This window comes from Danio rerio, chromosome 19, assembly GCF_049306965.1.
Source record: "Danio rerio strain Tuebingen ecotype United States chromosome 19, GRCz12tu, whole genome shotgun sequence".
Classification (NCBI taxonomy): domain Eukaryota; kingdom Metazoa; phylum Chordata; class Actinopteri; order Cypriniformes; family Danionidae; genus Danio; species Danio rerio.
This window is the reverse complement of record NC_133194.1, coordinates 45,440,570-45,455,044: the sequence shown is the minus strand read 5'-3', so window position 1 is coordinate 45,455,044 and position 14,475 is coordinate 45,440,570. Positions and strand designations below refer to the sequence as shown.

At 40.2% G+C, this 14,475-nt stretch overlaps 1 protein-coding gene across 2 annotated transcripts; it reads left to right on the top strand.

Moving 5' to 3' along the window:
• The first annotated feature begins 288 nt into the window (after positions 1-288).
• Positions 289-3,942, top strand: zgc:123103. 2 transcript variants are annotated; one of them, NM_001037120.2, is made up of 6 exons: positions 289-434; positions 597-656; positions 736-992; positions 2,895-3,144; positions 3,241-3,436; positions 3,525-3,942. In NM_001037120.2, the coding sequence occupies exons 1-6, from the start codon at positions 389-391 to the stop codon at positions 3,655-3,657; spliced, it is 942 nt and encodes a 313-aa protein (NP_001032197.2). In that variant the 5' UTR covers positions 289-388; the 3' UTR covers positions 3,658-3,942. The 2 variants fall into 2 exon arrangements, with proteins under 2 accessions (NP_001032197.2, XP_073787193.1); XM_073931092.1 differs by having other exon boundaries at positions 347-434; positions 736-1,243; positions 1,942-3,144; positions 3,525-3,928.
• The last annotated feature ends 10,533 nt before the right edge of the window (positions 3,943-14,475 follow it).

The following is a 14,475-nucleotide window of genomic DNA, read 5'->3' as shown; positions in this document are numbered from 1 at the left end:
GACCCTTATATCACACTAACTCAATCTCTTCTTCACGTTTCTATGAAATTCTTACTTAAACTACTTTCAGGATTTTCTTCCACACAGACAACAACTTCTATCCACTGCCAGCATATGTCTGAAGGGTTTCTTAAGAATACACTGTATGGTGTTACACATATTCATGCAGTGTTTATTTATTAAGCAATAAATTATTTAGGAGACTGATTTGTTTTCTTTGTGAATCATGTCAAGGATACAAAAAGTAAACAATGATAATATATCATGGTTCAATAAATATTGATCTGCCCCTTTACGCCACACTGGACCCTGGTGTTATATAAAGTCAATGCGAATACAAGCTTCTGTCTATCTTCAGTGGATGTGTCTGGTTGCTGTAGACTACACAATGTGGATTTTTCTAGCTGGGTTTGTGGTTCTGGTGTGTGCTGCAGGTAAAGTGTTGTCTATGTCAAATAAAACACAATTTTAAGACTGTTAATCTAGTGATTTAGTAGCTGAGGCATGCTAAATGTAATGCAAGTATGCAATCATATGTTTTTGTCTTAGTTAAAGCAGTGGTGATTAAATGAGTGTGAACTCTTTCTGTTTTCTAGATGCCACACCAGTTCTTGGCAGAACATTTCCTGATTTTGGAAAGATGTATCATGTCAAAGGTATATTTCTGCCTTATATAGTTCACCCCAGTACAGTGCACTTCTTTTTCAGTGTTTTACGTGTATCTCTTTTATACAGGTGTGCTGTCTTTGCCTCATTCTAAGATAGAGGAGCCGTTTGAAGCTTGGTACGATCTTGATGGGAACAGAAGTCGCATTGACTATCGTAATAGCACAGTGCGCACCTTTCAGATTGGAAATGATTTGGATTTTGGTGCCATTTACAAGATCACACCAGTCATTCCTCCCAGTGTTATTAAGTGTTTCCAGCTTAAAGGAACTAAAGATGATCCAATAGAGCCACAGCAAGCAATCCCTGATGCGCAGAGCTTTGAAGTGTGTAGTACTTTAATTTATTTTCATTATGAAGTATTTGTTTACAATGCTAGTCAATATGTAGGCCCACACCAAATTATTTAATCATTTTATTTAATTGTGTAAAATTACATATATATTTTTTCAGTTTTTATATGAATTTCACTAACATTAATGGATATTTTTGTAAGTGTTTAGATGATTTATCTACAAACAATTTGAAAAGTAATATTTTTATGTCATTTATATGCAATGGTTCCCAACTTTTTTTTGCCTGAGACCCCCCTTTACCCCTGGAAAATATTATAAGCCCCCTCCCCACATTTAGTGATGTTACCGCTAATATAAGTTTGCAGGAGGGATGACAAAAAATGTAGTTTTCATACAAACTGTATGTTTATTACTATATCTAGATATGTTCATGCTCAAATAATAGCCTAAAGTAAAATATAAAAGCAAAACATCAGTAGGCTATTTGTAACTAAAAAACGTAAACCTTTGGAGATTTGGCATTAACTAATCAAGATCACCCAATCATATGATTCCTCATTTACAATAAATAACCACAGTTTTCAGTCCACATTTATCTTCGTATGGAAGAAACTCCCCTTTTCCTTTGCCTTCTCCTTTTCATAGATTGGGCGGCCCGGCGGCCCAGTGATAAGCACTGTTGCCCTACAGCAAGAACACTGCCAGCCCTGGTCCTCGCCAGGCTGTTGGGTGTTTCTGTGCAGAGTTTGTATATTCTCCCCATGTCCTCGTGGGTTTCCCCCATGTCCTCCGGTTTCATATTAAGCCAGGGATGTCCAGACTCGGTCCTGGAGGGCCGGTGTCCTGCAAAGTTTATTTCCAACCCCAATTAGACACACCTGGGCTAGCTAATCAAGCTCTTACTCAGCGTACTAGAAACATTCCTGCAGGTGTGTTGAAGAAAGTTGGAGTTAAAATCTGCAGGACGCCAGCCCTCCAGGACCGAGTTTGGACACCCCTGGATTAAGCAATTCAGGCACTCGTCTAACTCCCTTCCTCCTCAAGTGTTTCCTTGGCTACCGCAGCCAGGGAGTTTGAGATCAACCTAAGATCAAGCTCCCCTGTTGCTTTATGAATGGGAGGGAGCCCTGAGCTTGAGGATCCCTTGAGCTCAGGGCTCTCTACCGGGTTAGCATGCCAAACAAGCTTATGTTAAATCACCAGCTAAGTGTGAACTCTTGAAAGGTAAATAAAGATGTAGGTCAGGGGTTCTTCATCTCGGTCCTGGAGGTCCGGTGTCCTGCAGATCCTTTTGCTCTAACCCAAGTCAGACACACCTGGACTAACTAATCAAGCTCTTACTAGGCTTTCTAGAAACATCCTTGCAGGTGTGTTAAAGCAAGTCGGAGCTAAAATCTTTAGGACATCGGACCTCCAGGACAGAGTTTGAGAACGCTTGGTGCAGGTTATACAGTGGGTTGTTAATTGTAGAGATCCTCTAATTAAAAAAAGAAGAAAAAACCCTGAAAGTTCTGAAAGAGCCTCAGCCAGATCAGAAAAACAAACAGAAAAGTAACTCAAATGTAAGGTAAAGCATAACTTACCATAACAAATAACCAAGTAGCACTAGCTATTTTGTTGTGGAGGACATAATGTAATGCATTACTTTCAAAAGTAACTTTCCACAACACTGTTTCTAATTGATTTTGCATTCTTAACACTTAATGAAAGTTGTTAGTTTTTTGTGTTCAACTTTTAGCTCCTAAACTCTCAAAACTATTCAGAATAAATAAAATATATATAATGAAATATGTGCAGAAATAGCAAAAAACAAAAGGCTGTCTGAACCTGTTTTATGTTATAAACAATAGGACGAATTTAAATAAAGAATAAACTGAATGATCTGCAATGCAAAAAAATTAAATGTGTATAAAATCTTTGTTTGTTTTGCAGTTTGAGAAAATGGAGGATTGCAAAGATGCTCAATGTGAGGTCTGGAAAAAAGTCACAGAGGCTGGCCATAAGAAGAACACATACCGTCTGTGGGTCACACGTGGAGAGGCAGCTTATTCTCCAGCCACACCACACCGCTTTGAGATGGAGGGCTTCAACTCTCTTCTGGGATCCCACAATGACAAATACAGCATTGAGTACAGTGACTTCTGCACACAATCTGAGCCTGATGTTTTCACTCCACCTGCAGGTAACATGGAGAAAACACACACTCAGAGAAATGCTTTTGTCTGCCTCTGTGTACAGATCATCCTATTAAATGTTGACTGAGGTGTTGTGTGTTTAGGATTTACCTGTGAAGAGTTTCCTGATCCTCCTGAGGAGCATCAAATATTAGCCAATCCCTTCCAAGACTATGTCAACACCCACCCTGTTAGCCACGCCCACCGGATGTTTGGCCCCTTTAAGGAGAAGTTTAATCGTCAGTATGAAAGTGAGAAGGAGCATGAGGAACGAGAGAACCTCTTCCTGCATACTTTCAGGTGATGAATAACAGCTAACATCACATTGAAGAAAAATAGAAATATCTGAACTTGTTTGATTTTATTATGTTTTTTCCTTCCTCTTCAGGTTTGTGCACTCCAACAACAGAGCTGGTCTTACATACAGTGTTGGTATCAATCACTTCGCAGACAAGACAAAGGAAGAGTTGGCCAGGATGACAGGAGGTTTACTTCCAAAAAAGGAGGAGGATGCAAAATAGTCCACAGAATAGTCCACCTGACAAAATAGTGGCAAACAATTAATTACAGTTTAATAAATGTCTCACTCAACAGATCTAAACAGTTATCTGATGAGAATTGCGGTAATTTAATATTTTCTAACCATATAACTTGATTAAATTGATTCTGTATCTTCAAGCTTATTTGGCAAACAAATATAATTTTCAAACCCAAATGTATATAAATTCTGATTAAACTATAAATGAAAACCACATGTTTTTCCCCCAATAAAACAAACACAGTTTTTGCTCATTTTTGTCACCTTACATTTTTTTTGTGTCATTTAATGTTTCAAGAATAATTTCCTAAACCTCATTTCCCTACATTTCACTGGTGAGAAATTAAACCTGTTTTAATTGCCATTATCTGTAATTTTTGCAGTCAACATTTCTTTTTTTGGTGGCATTACTTTTACTTTTTATTCTTTGACTTTCCTCATGTTTCATGGATTGGCCTTTAATCAGTCCTTACTCCAGTTCTGTTCATAGGGCATAGTGACTCAGCAGAAATCATTGCCAAAAAACACACAAACTCTAAACACATCCCACATGGTTGTCTTTATGATATGTGATTAATGATTATACACTACCGGTCAAAAGTTTGGCGTCAGGTTTAATGTTTTTTTTTTTTAAAGTAAATTATATATATATATATACACACACACACACACACATATATATATATATATATATATATATATATATATATATATATATATATATATATATATATATATATATCACTTTGAGGCGGATGAGCTACAGCAGACGATCACACCGGGTGCCACTCTTGTCAGCTAAGAACAGGAAACTGAGGCTACAATTCACACAGGCTTAGCAAAACTGGACAGTAGAAGACTGGGAAAAACATTGAATGGTCCAAGGAGTCTTGATTTCTGCTGCAACATTCAGACGGTAGGGTCAGAATTTGGTGTCAACAACATGAAAGCATGGATCCATCCTGCCTTGTATCAGCGCTTTAGGCTGCTGCTGGTGGTGTAATGGTGTGGGGGATATTGTCTTGGCACCACAGTGCACTCATCTTCTGATGGCTACTTCCAGCAGGATAATGCACCATGTCATAAAGCGTGAATCATCTCAGATTGGTTTCTTGAACATGACAATGAGTTCACTGTACTCAAATGGCCTCCAAAGTCACCAGTTCTCAATCCAATAGAGCACCTTTGGAATGTGGTGAAACGGGAGACTCGCATCAGGGATGTTCAGCCGACAAACTGCGTGATGCTATCGTATTATTATAAGAATTATTGTTGATCTAGTTTTAGATCATAAAGGTGTATGCAGTCATACCTGTTTGACAAAATCGATTCATAATCAACTCAAATAAAAACGCTGCGCCGCGCGAACTGTTCGCTCGAGTCTCATAAAATTTTGTGCGCTCCGCCAGCTAAAATCATAAAAAATTTTAGGCCTAGAACAGCACATTCCCGTCTTTAATTTAAATTTAGATTTTTAAATTTTAGACTTTAAGACTTTAAGGTAAAAGTGTTTCCATCGTGGTTTATGCAAATTTTTTATAGAGTAAAAAGTTTATCCTACTCCATTATGCGCATATGTTTATGCGTATTTTCAAAAATTTATGCGCATCATGGCGTTTCCATTAACCGGTTTATGTGCATATCCAAAATGCGCATAAAAATAGGTGGATGGAAACAGCTATTGGCATTATTTTAGTGGCCGTGGGCTGAAAAGTTTGGGAACTCCTGAGCTAGTGTGCTCCAAAGAGTGACAAATTATATCTATAAAACTGATAGAAACATTCAACACCAACAGTTTGTTACTTACACCAAAATAGTTTAAAGACTTTTTTACACATCAACTCATACTGGTTTATCATCAAATCTTGACCAATCATGTACTCTCTAGGATTACATGTCCCACCCCCTTTAAAATCACCTCTTATTTGATGCACTTAAGCTCAACCAGTAAAGTAGCAGAAAATCATTCACAAAGCGCAAGATGACTAGTTGGAATGTTTACGTTTACTTATGTGAGACAGTGATATGGTTTTACCTGATTATTTGAAATGTAACCTGCACCAAACATCTCAAAGTCTGTGATGGAAATTGTATAATGTTCTAAAACAGAGAAGGCATTATAAACAAGACATTTCTAATTTTTATTTTAATCAAATAAACATTCTGCTAAATGTTTCAAACTGTGCGAAAAGGAAGATGCAATATGCCAGACCCAACAATACTGAAGGCCACTGTCAGAACACCCTGGGCTCTCATTACACGCGAGCAGTGCCACAGATATACAAGTCTCCCTTCTTGAATGGAATTAGTGAAACGGATCGACTTTATGAAGATATTCTAATTATATGACCAGCACCTTTACATAGTATGCAAGTTTGACACCCGGTGGTTTAACTAGGTAAAGGTTGCAAGATTGACGACATCCCCACATTAGCAGGTGGGAGTTTTAGCCCTGACCAACCTGAAATTTCTATTTTAGAAACCGCTTCTATTTCTTACAGCTGAACAACAGGGTAAACGATGACAATGATCACCTCATGTATAACTTATGGGCTTTATTCACTGTTAAATGCTAATAATGTGAGCTTGAATGTGATTTTATGTGACAGCGCATGTAGAGGCATGATAACGGCTAAGCTCTACAGATTGTAAAGGCATTCCTTCATCTGTGTAGCTGAGGAGTTTGACGGCCTCTCGAACACTGTTGAAAAAATTTCCATCCACTGCCCGGTAGTGGAGAGTGACATCTCCATCGGACTCATCGCAGTCTGGTCCTGCTGCTCTGGAATTGATCCGCCAGAGTGCTGATCTTGAACTCTGAGCCTCCATCTCTACAGACTGACGGCTCCAGCAGAACCCACTGATCTGAATCAACAATGTCAACCCAAGACTGACACACAGAGAGCAGATGAAGGTTTTGTCCAGATGGTTTAGATACTGATCTTCCGCCTAAAAAAAAAAATAAAAAAGTGATAACAGTGATAGTAAATGGATAAAAAAAAGTTGTGATGTCTTCACTCTTTTTACTTTTTATAAAGCTTTTAATTTGAAGTGAATGCCTGAAAAATATATACCATAAATCGGAAACACCTTTCTTGTGTGAGGCTATGGGCTCTACTTTAAAAGGTGCAGTACGCAAGTTTGAAATCCAATGGTTGAACTAGGTATTGCACTAGGCTTGGGCGGTAATACGGTAATATGGTATACAGCGGGACCTAAAAAAAGCAAAGGTGTCAGTTTCAATACTGTTATACCATCATAAAAACAATGCACTTAAATAGCAGGCAAGTACTAAATAACAAATATTATTTATTTAATGCCTACAAAAGCATATGCGTGATTGTCATGACGATACAGTGTGGAGGAGAGAGAGAGAGAGGTGAGGTAAGGAGAGTCGCACAACAAATGACCTGATGGTTTGGCAGTATTTCCGACTGAGTCGGAGCACACAGTATTTCTCAACTGAACGAGAACTGAGACCAGGTAAATATGAACTGCAGGTCTGCATTCCCGCGCTAGCCGACCAGATTTCTTGCGGTGAAGAAATAAATTTCAGAATAAAGCATGGGAGCGGTCGGTAGCTCTAGTCTAATTTTAAAGGAAGCCGCCCTGAAGTCTGACAATATCGTTCCCAAGTGAGTGAGCATGCATGGATGGTGTTAGTTAGTTTGTGTGTGTGTGTGTGTCAATTAAGAGCACATCAGCGTTCAGATTAATATGGAGTTTTTCCACGAACCATCGCGATGACGTTAAATTTAGATTTTAGACACCATGTCTATTTTTGCGACACATGTTTAGCTTGTGTCGCATGTTTTGCGTGCACTTCACATTTTAAATTTTTTTTGTGACATTTAGATTTTAGACACTGTTTCTATTTTTGCAACACATGTTTAGCTTGTGTCGCATGTTTTGCGTGCACTTCACATTTTTGTTTTTTTTTGTGACATTTCTATTTTAGACACGGTTTCTATTTTTGCGACACATGTTTAGCTTGCGTCGCATGTTTTGTGAAGGCACGGTGTAAGGCACTTGACCAGCCAGTGCACACAGCTGCCTACTGACCAATCAGAGCACCCCAGGCCAACCGGTCGATCAAGAGAGCACATCAGCTTTCAGATTAATCAGCGCACGTACGGCCCATGAAGAGCACATCAGCTTTCAGATTAATAAGCGCACGTACGGCCACCTGACCAACCAGAGGACCCAGGGTCCAACTGACCAGTCAGAGCACACAAGGCAACCTGACCGATCAGAGCACCCTAGCTTTGTAACATTTAGATTTTATACACCGTTTCTATTTCTGCGACACATGATTAGCTTGCGTCGCATGTTTTGGTGCACACTTCACATTTTCAACTTTTTTCGAGATATTTCGATTTTAGACACCGTTTCTATTTAGCGACACATGTTTAGCTTGTGTCGCATGTTTTGCGTGCACTTCACATTTTCGATTTTTTTCGTGACATTTTGATTTTAGACACCGTTTCTATTTCTACGACACATGATTAGCTTGCGTCGCATGTTTTGGTGCACATCTCACATTTTCGATTTTTTTCGTGACATTTCGATTTTAGACACCGTTTCTATTTTTGCGGCACATGTTTAGCTTGTGTCGCATGTTTTGCATGCACTTCACATTTTTGATTTTTTTTGTGACATTTTGATTTTAGACACCGTTTCTATTTTTGCGGCACATGTTTAGCTTGTGTCGCATGTTTTGCGTGCACTTCACATTTTCGATTTTTTTCGTGACATTTCAATTTTAGACACGGTTTCTATATTTGCGACACATGTTTAGCTTGTGTCGCATGTTTTTCGTGCACTTCACATTTTTTATTTTTTTTGTGACATTTCTATTTTAGACACGGTTTCTATATTTGCGACACATGTTTAGCTTGTGTCGCATGTTTTGCGTGCACTTCACATTTTTGATTTTTTTTGTGACATTTCTATTTTAGACACGGTTTCTATTTTTGCGACACCTGTTTAGCTTGTGTCGCATGTTTTGCGTGCACTTCACATTTTTGATTTTTTTTGTGACATTTAGATTTTAGAAACTGTTTCTATTTCTGCGACACATGATTAGCTTGCGTCGCATGTTTTGGTGCACACTTCACATTTTCGACTTTTTTGGAGACATTTCGATTTTAGACACTGTTTCTATTTAGCGACACATGTTTAGCTTGTGTCGCATGTTTTGCGTGCACTTCACATTTTCGATTTTTTTCGTGACATTTCTATTTTAGACACGGTTTCTATATTTGCGACACATGTTTAGCTTGTGTCGCATGTTTTGCGTGCACTTCACATTTTTGATTTTTTTTGTGACATTTCTATTTTAGACACGGTTTCTATTTTTGCGACACATGTTTAGCTTGCGTCACATGTTTTGTGAAGGCACGGTGTAAGGCACTTGACCAGCCAGTGCACACAGCTGCCTACTGACCAATCAGAGCACCCCAGGCCAACCGGTCGATCAAGAGAGCACATCAGCTTTCAGATTAATCAGCGCACGTACGGCCCATGAAGAGCACATCAGCTTTCAGATTAATAAGCGCACGTACGGCCACCTGACCAACCAGAGGACCCAGGGTCCAACTGACCAGTCAGAGCACACAAGGCAACCTGACCGATCAGAGCACCCTAGCTTTGTAACGTTTAGATTTTAGACACCGTTTCTATTTCTGCGACACATGATTAGCTTGCGTCGCATGTTTTGGTGCACACTTCACATTTTCGACTTTTTTGGAGACATTTCGATTTTAGACACCGTTTCTATTTAGCGACACATGTTTAGCTTGTGTCGCATGTTTTGCGTGCACTTCACATTTTCGATTTTTTTCGTGACATTTCAATTTTAGACACGGTTTCTATATTTGCGACACATGTTTAGCTTGTGTCGCATGTTTTTCGTGCACTTCACATTTTTTATTTTTTTTGTGACATTTCTATTTTAGGCACGGTGTCTATATTTGCGACACATGTTTAGCTTGTGTCGCATGTTTTGCGTGCACTTCACATTTTTGATTTTTTTTGTGACATTTCTATTTTAGACACGGTTTCTATATTTGCGACACATGTTTAGCTTGTGTCGCATGTTTTGCGTGCACTTCACATTTTTGATTTTTTTTGTGACATATCTATTTTAGACACGGTTTCTATTTTTGCGACACATGTTTAGCTTGTGTCGCATGTTTTGCGTGCACTTCACATTTTCGATTTTTTTCGTGACATTTCTATTTTAGACACGGTTTCTATATTTGCGACACATGTTTAGCTTGTGTCGCATGTTTTGCGTGCACTTCACATTTTTGATTTTTTTTGTGACATTTCTATTTTAGACACGGTTTCTATTTTTGCGACACATGTTTAGCTTGTGTCGCATGTTTTGCGTGCACTTCACATTTTTGATTTTTTTTGTGACATTTCTATTTTAGACACGGTTTCTATTTTTGCGACACATGTTTAGCTTGTGTCGCATGTTTTGTGAAGGCACGGTGTAAGGCACTTGACCAGCCAGTGCACACAGCTGCCTACTGACCAATCAGAGCACCCCAGGCCAACCGGTCGATCAAGAGAGCACATCAGCTTTCAGATTAATCAGCGCACGTACGGCCCATGAAGAGCACATCAGCTTTCAGATTAATAAGCGCACGTACGGCCACCTGACCAACCAGAGGACCCAGGGTCCAACTGACCAGTCAGAGCACACAAGGCAACCTGACCGATCAGAGCACCCTAGATTTGTAACGTTTAGATTTTACACACCGTTTCTATTTCTGCGACACATGATTAGCTTGCGTCGCATGTTTTGGTGCACACTTCACATTTTCGACTTTTTTAGAGACATTTCGATTTTAGACACCGTTTCTATTTAGCGACACATGTTTAGCTTGTGTCGCATGTTTTGCGTGCACTTCACATTTTCGATTTTTTTCGTGACATTTCTATTTTAGACACGGTTTCTATATTTGCGACACATGTTTAGCTTGTGTCGCATGTTTTGCGTGCACTTCACATTTTTGATTTTTTTGTGACATTTCTATTTTAGACACGGTTTCTATTTTTGCGACACATGTTTAGCTTGTGTCGCATGTTTGGCGTGCACTTCACATTTTTGATTTTTTTTGTGACATTTCTATTTTAGACACGGTTTCTATTTTTGCGACACATGTTTAGCTTGCGTCGCATGTTTTGTGAAGGCACGGTGTAAGGCACTTGACCAGCCAGTGCACACAGCTGCCTACTGACCAATCAGAGCACCCCAGGCAAACCGGTCGATCAAGAGAGCACATCAGCTTTCAGATTAATCAGCGCACGTACGGCCCATGAAGAGCACATCAGCTTTCAGATTAATAAGCGCACGTACGGCCACCTGACCAACCAGAGGACCCAGGGTCCAACTGACCAGTCAGAGCACACAAGGCAACCTGACCGATCAGAGCACCCTAGCTTTGTAACGTTTAGATTTTAGACACCGTTTCTATTTCTGCGACACATGATTAGCTTGCGTCGCATGTTTTGGTGCACACTTCATATTTTCGACTTTTTTAGAGACATTTCGATTTTAGACACCGTTTCTATTTAGCGACACATGTTTAGCTTGTGTCGCATGTTTTGCGTGCACTTCACATTTTTGATTTTTTTCGTGACATTTCTATTTTAGACACGGTTTCTATTTTTGCGACACATGTTTAGCTTGTGTCGCATGTTTTGCGTGCACTTCACATTTTTGATTTTTTTTGTGACATTTCTATTTTAGACAGGGTTTCTATTTTTGCGACACATGTTTAGCTTGCGTCGCATGTTTTGTGAAGGCACGGTGTAAGGCACTTGACAAGCCAGTGCACACAGCTGCCTACTGACCAATCAGAGCACCCCAGGCCAACCGGTCGATCAAGAGAGCACATCAGCTTTCAGATTAATCAGCGCACGTACGGCCCATGAAGAGCACATCAGCTTTCAGATTAATAAGCGCACGTACGGCCACCTGACCAACCAGAGGACCCAGGGTCCAACTGACCAGTCAGAGCACACAAGGCAACCTGACCGATCAGAGCACCCTAGCTTTGTAACGTTTAGATTTTATACACCGTTTCTATTTCTGCGACACATGATTAGCTTGCGTCGCATGTTTTGGTGCACACTTCACATTTTCGACTTTTTTAGAGACATTTCGATTTTAGACACCGTTTCTATTTAGCAACACATGTTTAGCTTGTGTCGCATGTTTTGGGTGCACTTCACATTTTCGATTTTTTTCGTGACATTTCTATTTTAGACACGGTTTCTATATTTGCGACACATGTTTAAGCTTGTGTCGCATGTTTTGCGTGCACTTCACATTTTTTTTTTTTGTGACATTTCTATTTTAGACACGGTTTCTATTTTTGCGACACATGTTTAGCTTGTGTCGCATGTTTTGCGTGCACTTCACATTTTTTATTTTTTTTGTGACATTTCTATTTTAGACAGGGTTTCTATTTTTGCGACACATGTTTAGCTTGCGTCGCATGTTTTGTGAAGGCACGGTGTAAGGCACTTGACCAGCCAGTGCACACAGCTGCCTACTGACCAATCAGAGCACCCCAGGCCAACCGGTCGATCAAGAGAGCACATCAGCTTTCAGATTAATCAGCGCACGTACGGCCCATGAAGAGCACATCAGCTTTCAGATTAATAAGCGCACGTACGGCCACCTGACCAACCAGAGGACCCAGGGTCCAACTGACCAGTCAGAGCACACAAGGCAACCTGACCGATCAGAGCACCCTAGCTTTGTAACGTTTAGATTTTATACACCGTTTCTATTTCTGCGACACATGATTAGCTTGCGTCGCATGTTTTGGTGCACACTTCATATTTTCGACTTTTTTAGAGACATTTCGATTTTAGACACCTTTTCTATTTAGCGACACATGTTTAGCTTGTGTCGCATGTTTTGCGTGCACTTCACATTTTTGATTTTTTTGTGACATTTCTATTTTAGACACGGTTTCTATATTTGCGACACATGTTTAGCTTGTGTCGCATGTGTTGCGTGCACTTCACATTTTTGATTTTTTTTTGTGACATTTTTATTTTAGACACGGTTTCTATTTTTGCGACACATGTTTAGCTTGTGTCGCATATTTTGTGAAGGCACGGTGTAAGGCACTTGACCAGCCAGTGCACACAGCTGCCTACTGACCAATCAGAGCACCCCAGGCCAACCGGTCGATCAAGAGAGCACATCAGCTTTCAGATTAATCAGCGCACGTACGGCCCATGAAGAGCACATCAGCTTTCAGATTAATAAGCGCACGTACGGCCACCTGACCAACCAGAGGACCCAGGGTCCAACTGACCAGTCAGAGCACACAAGGCAACCTGACCGATCAGAGCACCCTAGCTTTGTAACGTTTAGATTTTATACACCGTTTCTATTTCTGCGACACATGATTAGCTTGCGTCGCATGTTTTGGTGCACACTTCACATTTTCGACTTTTTTAGAGACATTTCGATTTTAGACACCGTTTCTATTTAGCGACACATGTTTAGCTTGTGTCGCATGTTTTGCGTGCACTTCACATTTTCGATTTTTTTCGTGACATTTCTATTTTAGACACGGTTTCTATATTTGCGACACATGTTTAGCTTGTGTCGCATGTTTTGCGTGCACTTCACATTTTTTATTTTTTTTGTGACATTTCTATTTTAGACACGGTTTCTATTTTTGCGACACATGTTTAGCTTGCGTCGCATGTTTTGTGAAGGCACGGTGTAAGGCACTTGACCAGCCAGTGCACACAGCTGCCTACTGACCAATCAGAGCACCCCAGGCCAACCGGTCGATCAAGAGAGCACATCAGCTTTCAGATTAATCAGCGCACGTACGGCCCATGAAGAGCACATCAGCTTTCAGATTAATAAGCGCACGTACGGCCACCTGACCAACCAGAGGACCCAGGGTCCAACTGACCAGTCAGAGCACACAAGGCAACCTGACCGATCAGAGCACCCTAGCTTTGTAACGTTTAGATTTTATACACCGTTTCTATTTCTGCGACACATGATTAGCTTGCGTCGCATGTTTTGGTGCACACTTCATATTTTCGACTTTTTTAGAGACATTTCGATTTTAGACACCTTTTCTATTTAGCGACACATGTTTAGCTTGTGTCGCATGTTTTGCGTGCACTTCACATTTTCGATTTTTTTCGTGACATTTCTATTTTAGACACGGTTTCTATATTTGCGACACATGTTTAGCTTGTGTCGCATGTTTTGCGTGCACTTCACATTTTTGATTTTTTTTGTGACATTTCTATTTTAGACACGGTTTCTATTTTTGTGACACCTGTTTAGCTTGTGTCGCATGTTTTGCGTGCACTTCACATTTTTGATTTTTTTTGTGACATTTAGATTTTAGAAACTGTTTCTTCTTTTGCGACACATGTTTAGCTTTCGTCGCATGTTTTGTGAAGGCACGGTGTAAGGCACTTGACCAGCCAGTGCACACAGCTGCCTACTGACAAATCAGAGCACCCCAGGCCAACCGGTCGATCAAGAGAGCACATCAGCTTTCAGATTAATCAGCGCACGTACGGCCCATGAAGAGCACATCAGCTTTCAGATTAATAAGCGCACGTACGGCCACCTGACCAACCAGAGGACCCAGGGTCCAACTGACCAGTCAGAGCACACAAGGCAACCTGACCGATCAGAGCACCCTAGCTTTGTAACGTTTAGATTTTATACACCGTTTCTATTTCTGCGACACATGATTAGCTTGCGTCGCATGTTTTGGTGCACACTTCA

Bases quoted from the DNA above. Each gene is read 5' to 3' on its own strand.
- zgc:123103 (NM_001037120.2), top strand. From the start codon at position 389: ATGTGGATTTTTCTAGCTGGGTTTGTGGTTCTGGTGTGTGCTGCAG. The intron at 993-2,894 runs GTGTGTAGTACT...TTTGTTTTGCAG, and splicing joins CTGATGCGCAGAGCTTTGAA to TTTGAGAAAATGGAGGATTG. The intron at 3,145-3,240 runs GTAACATGGAGA...TTGTGTGTTTAG, and splicing joins TGTTTTCACTCCACCTGCAG to GATTTACCTGTGAAGAGTTT.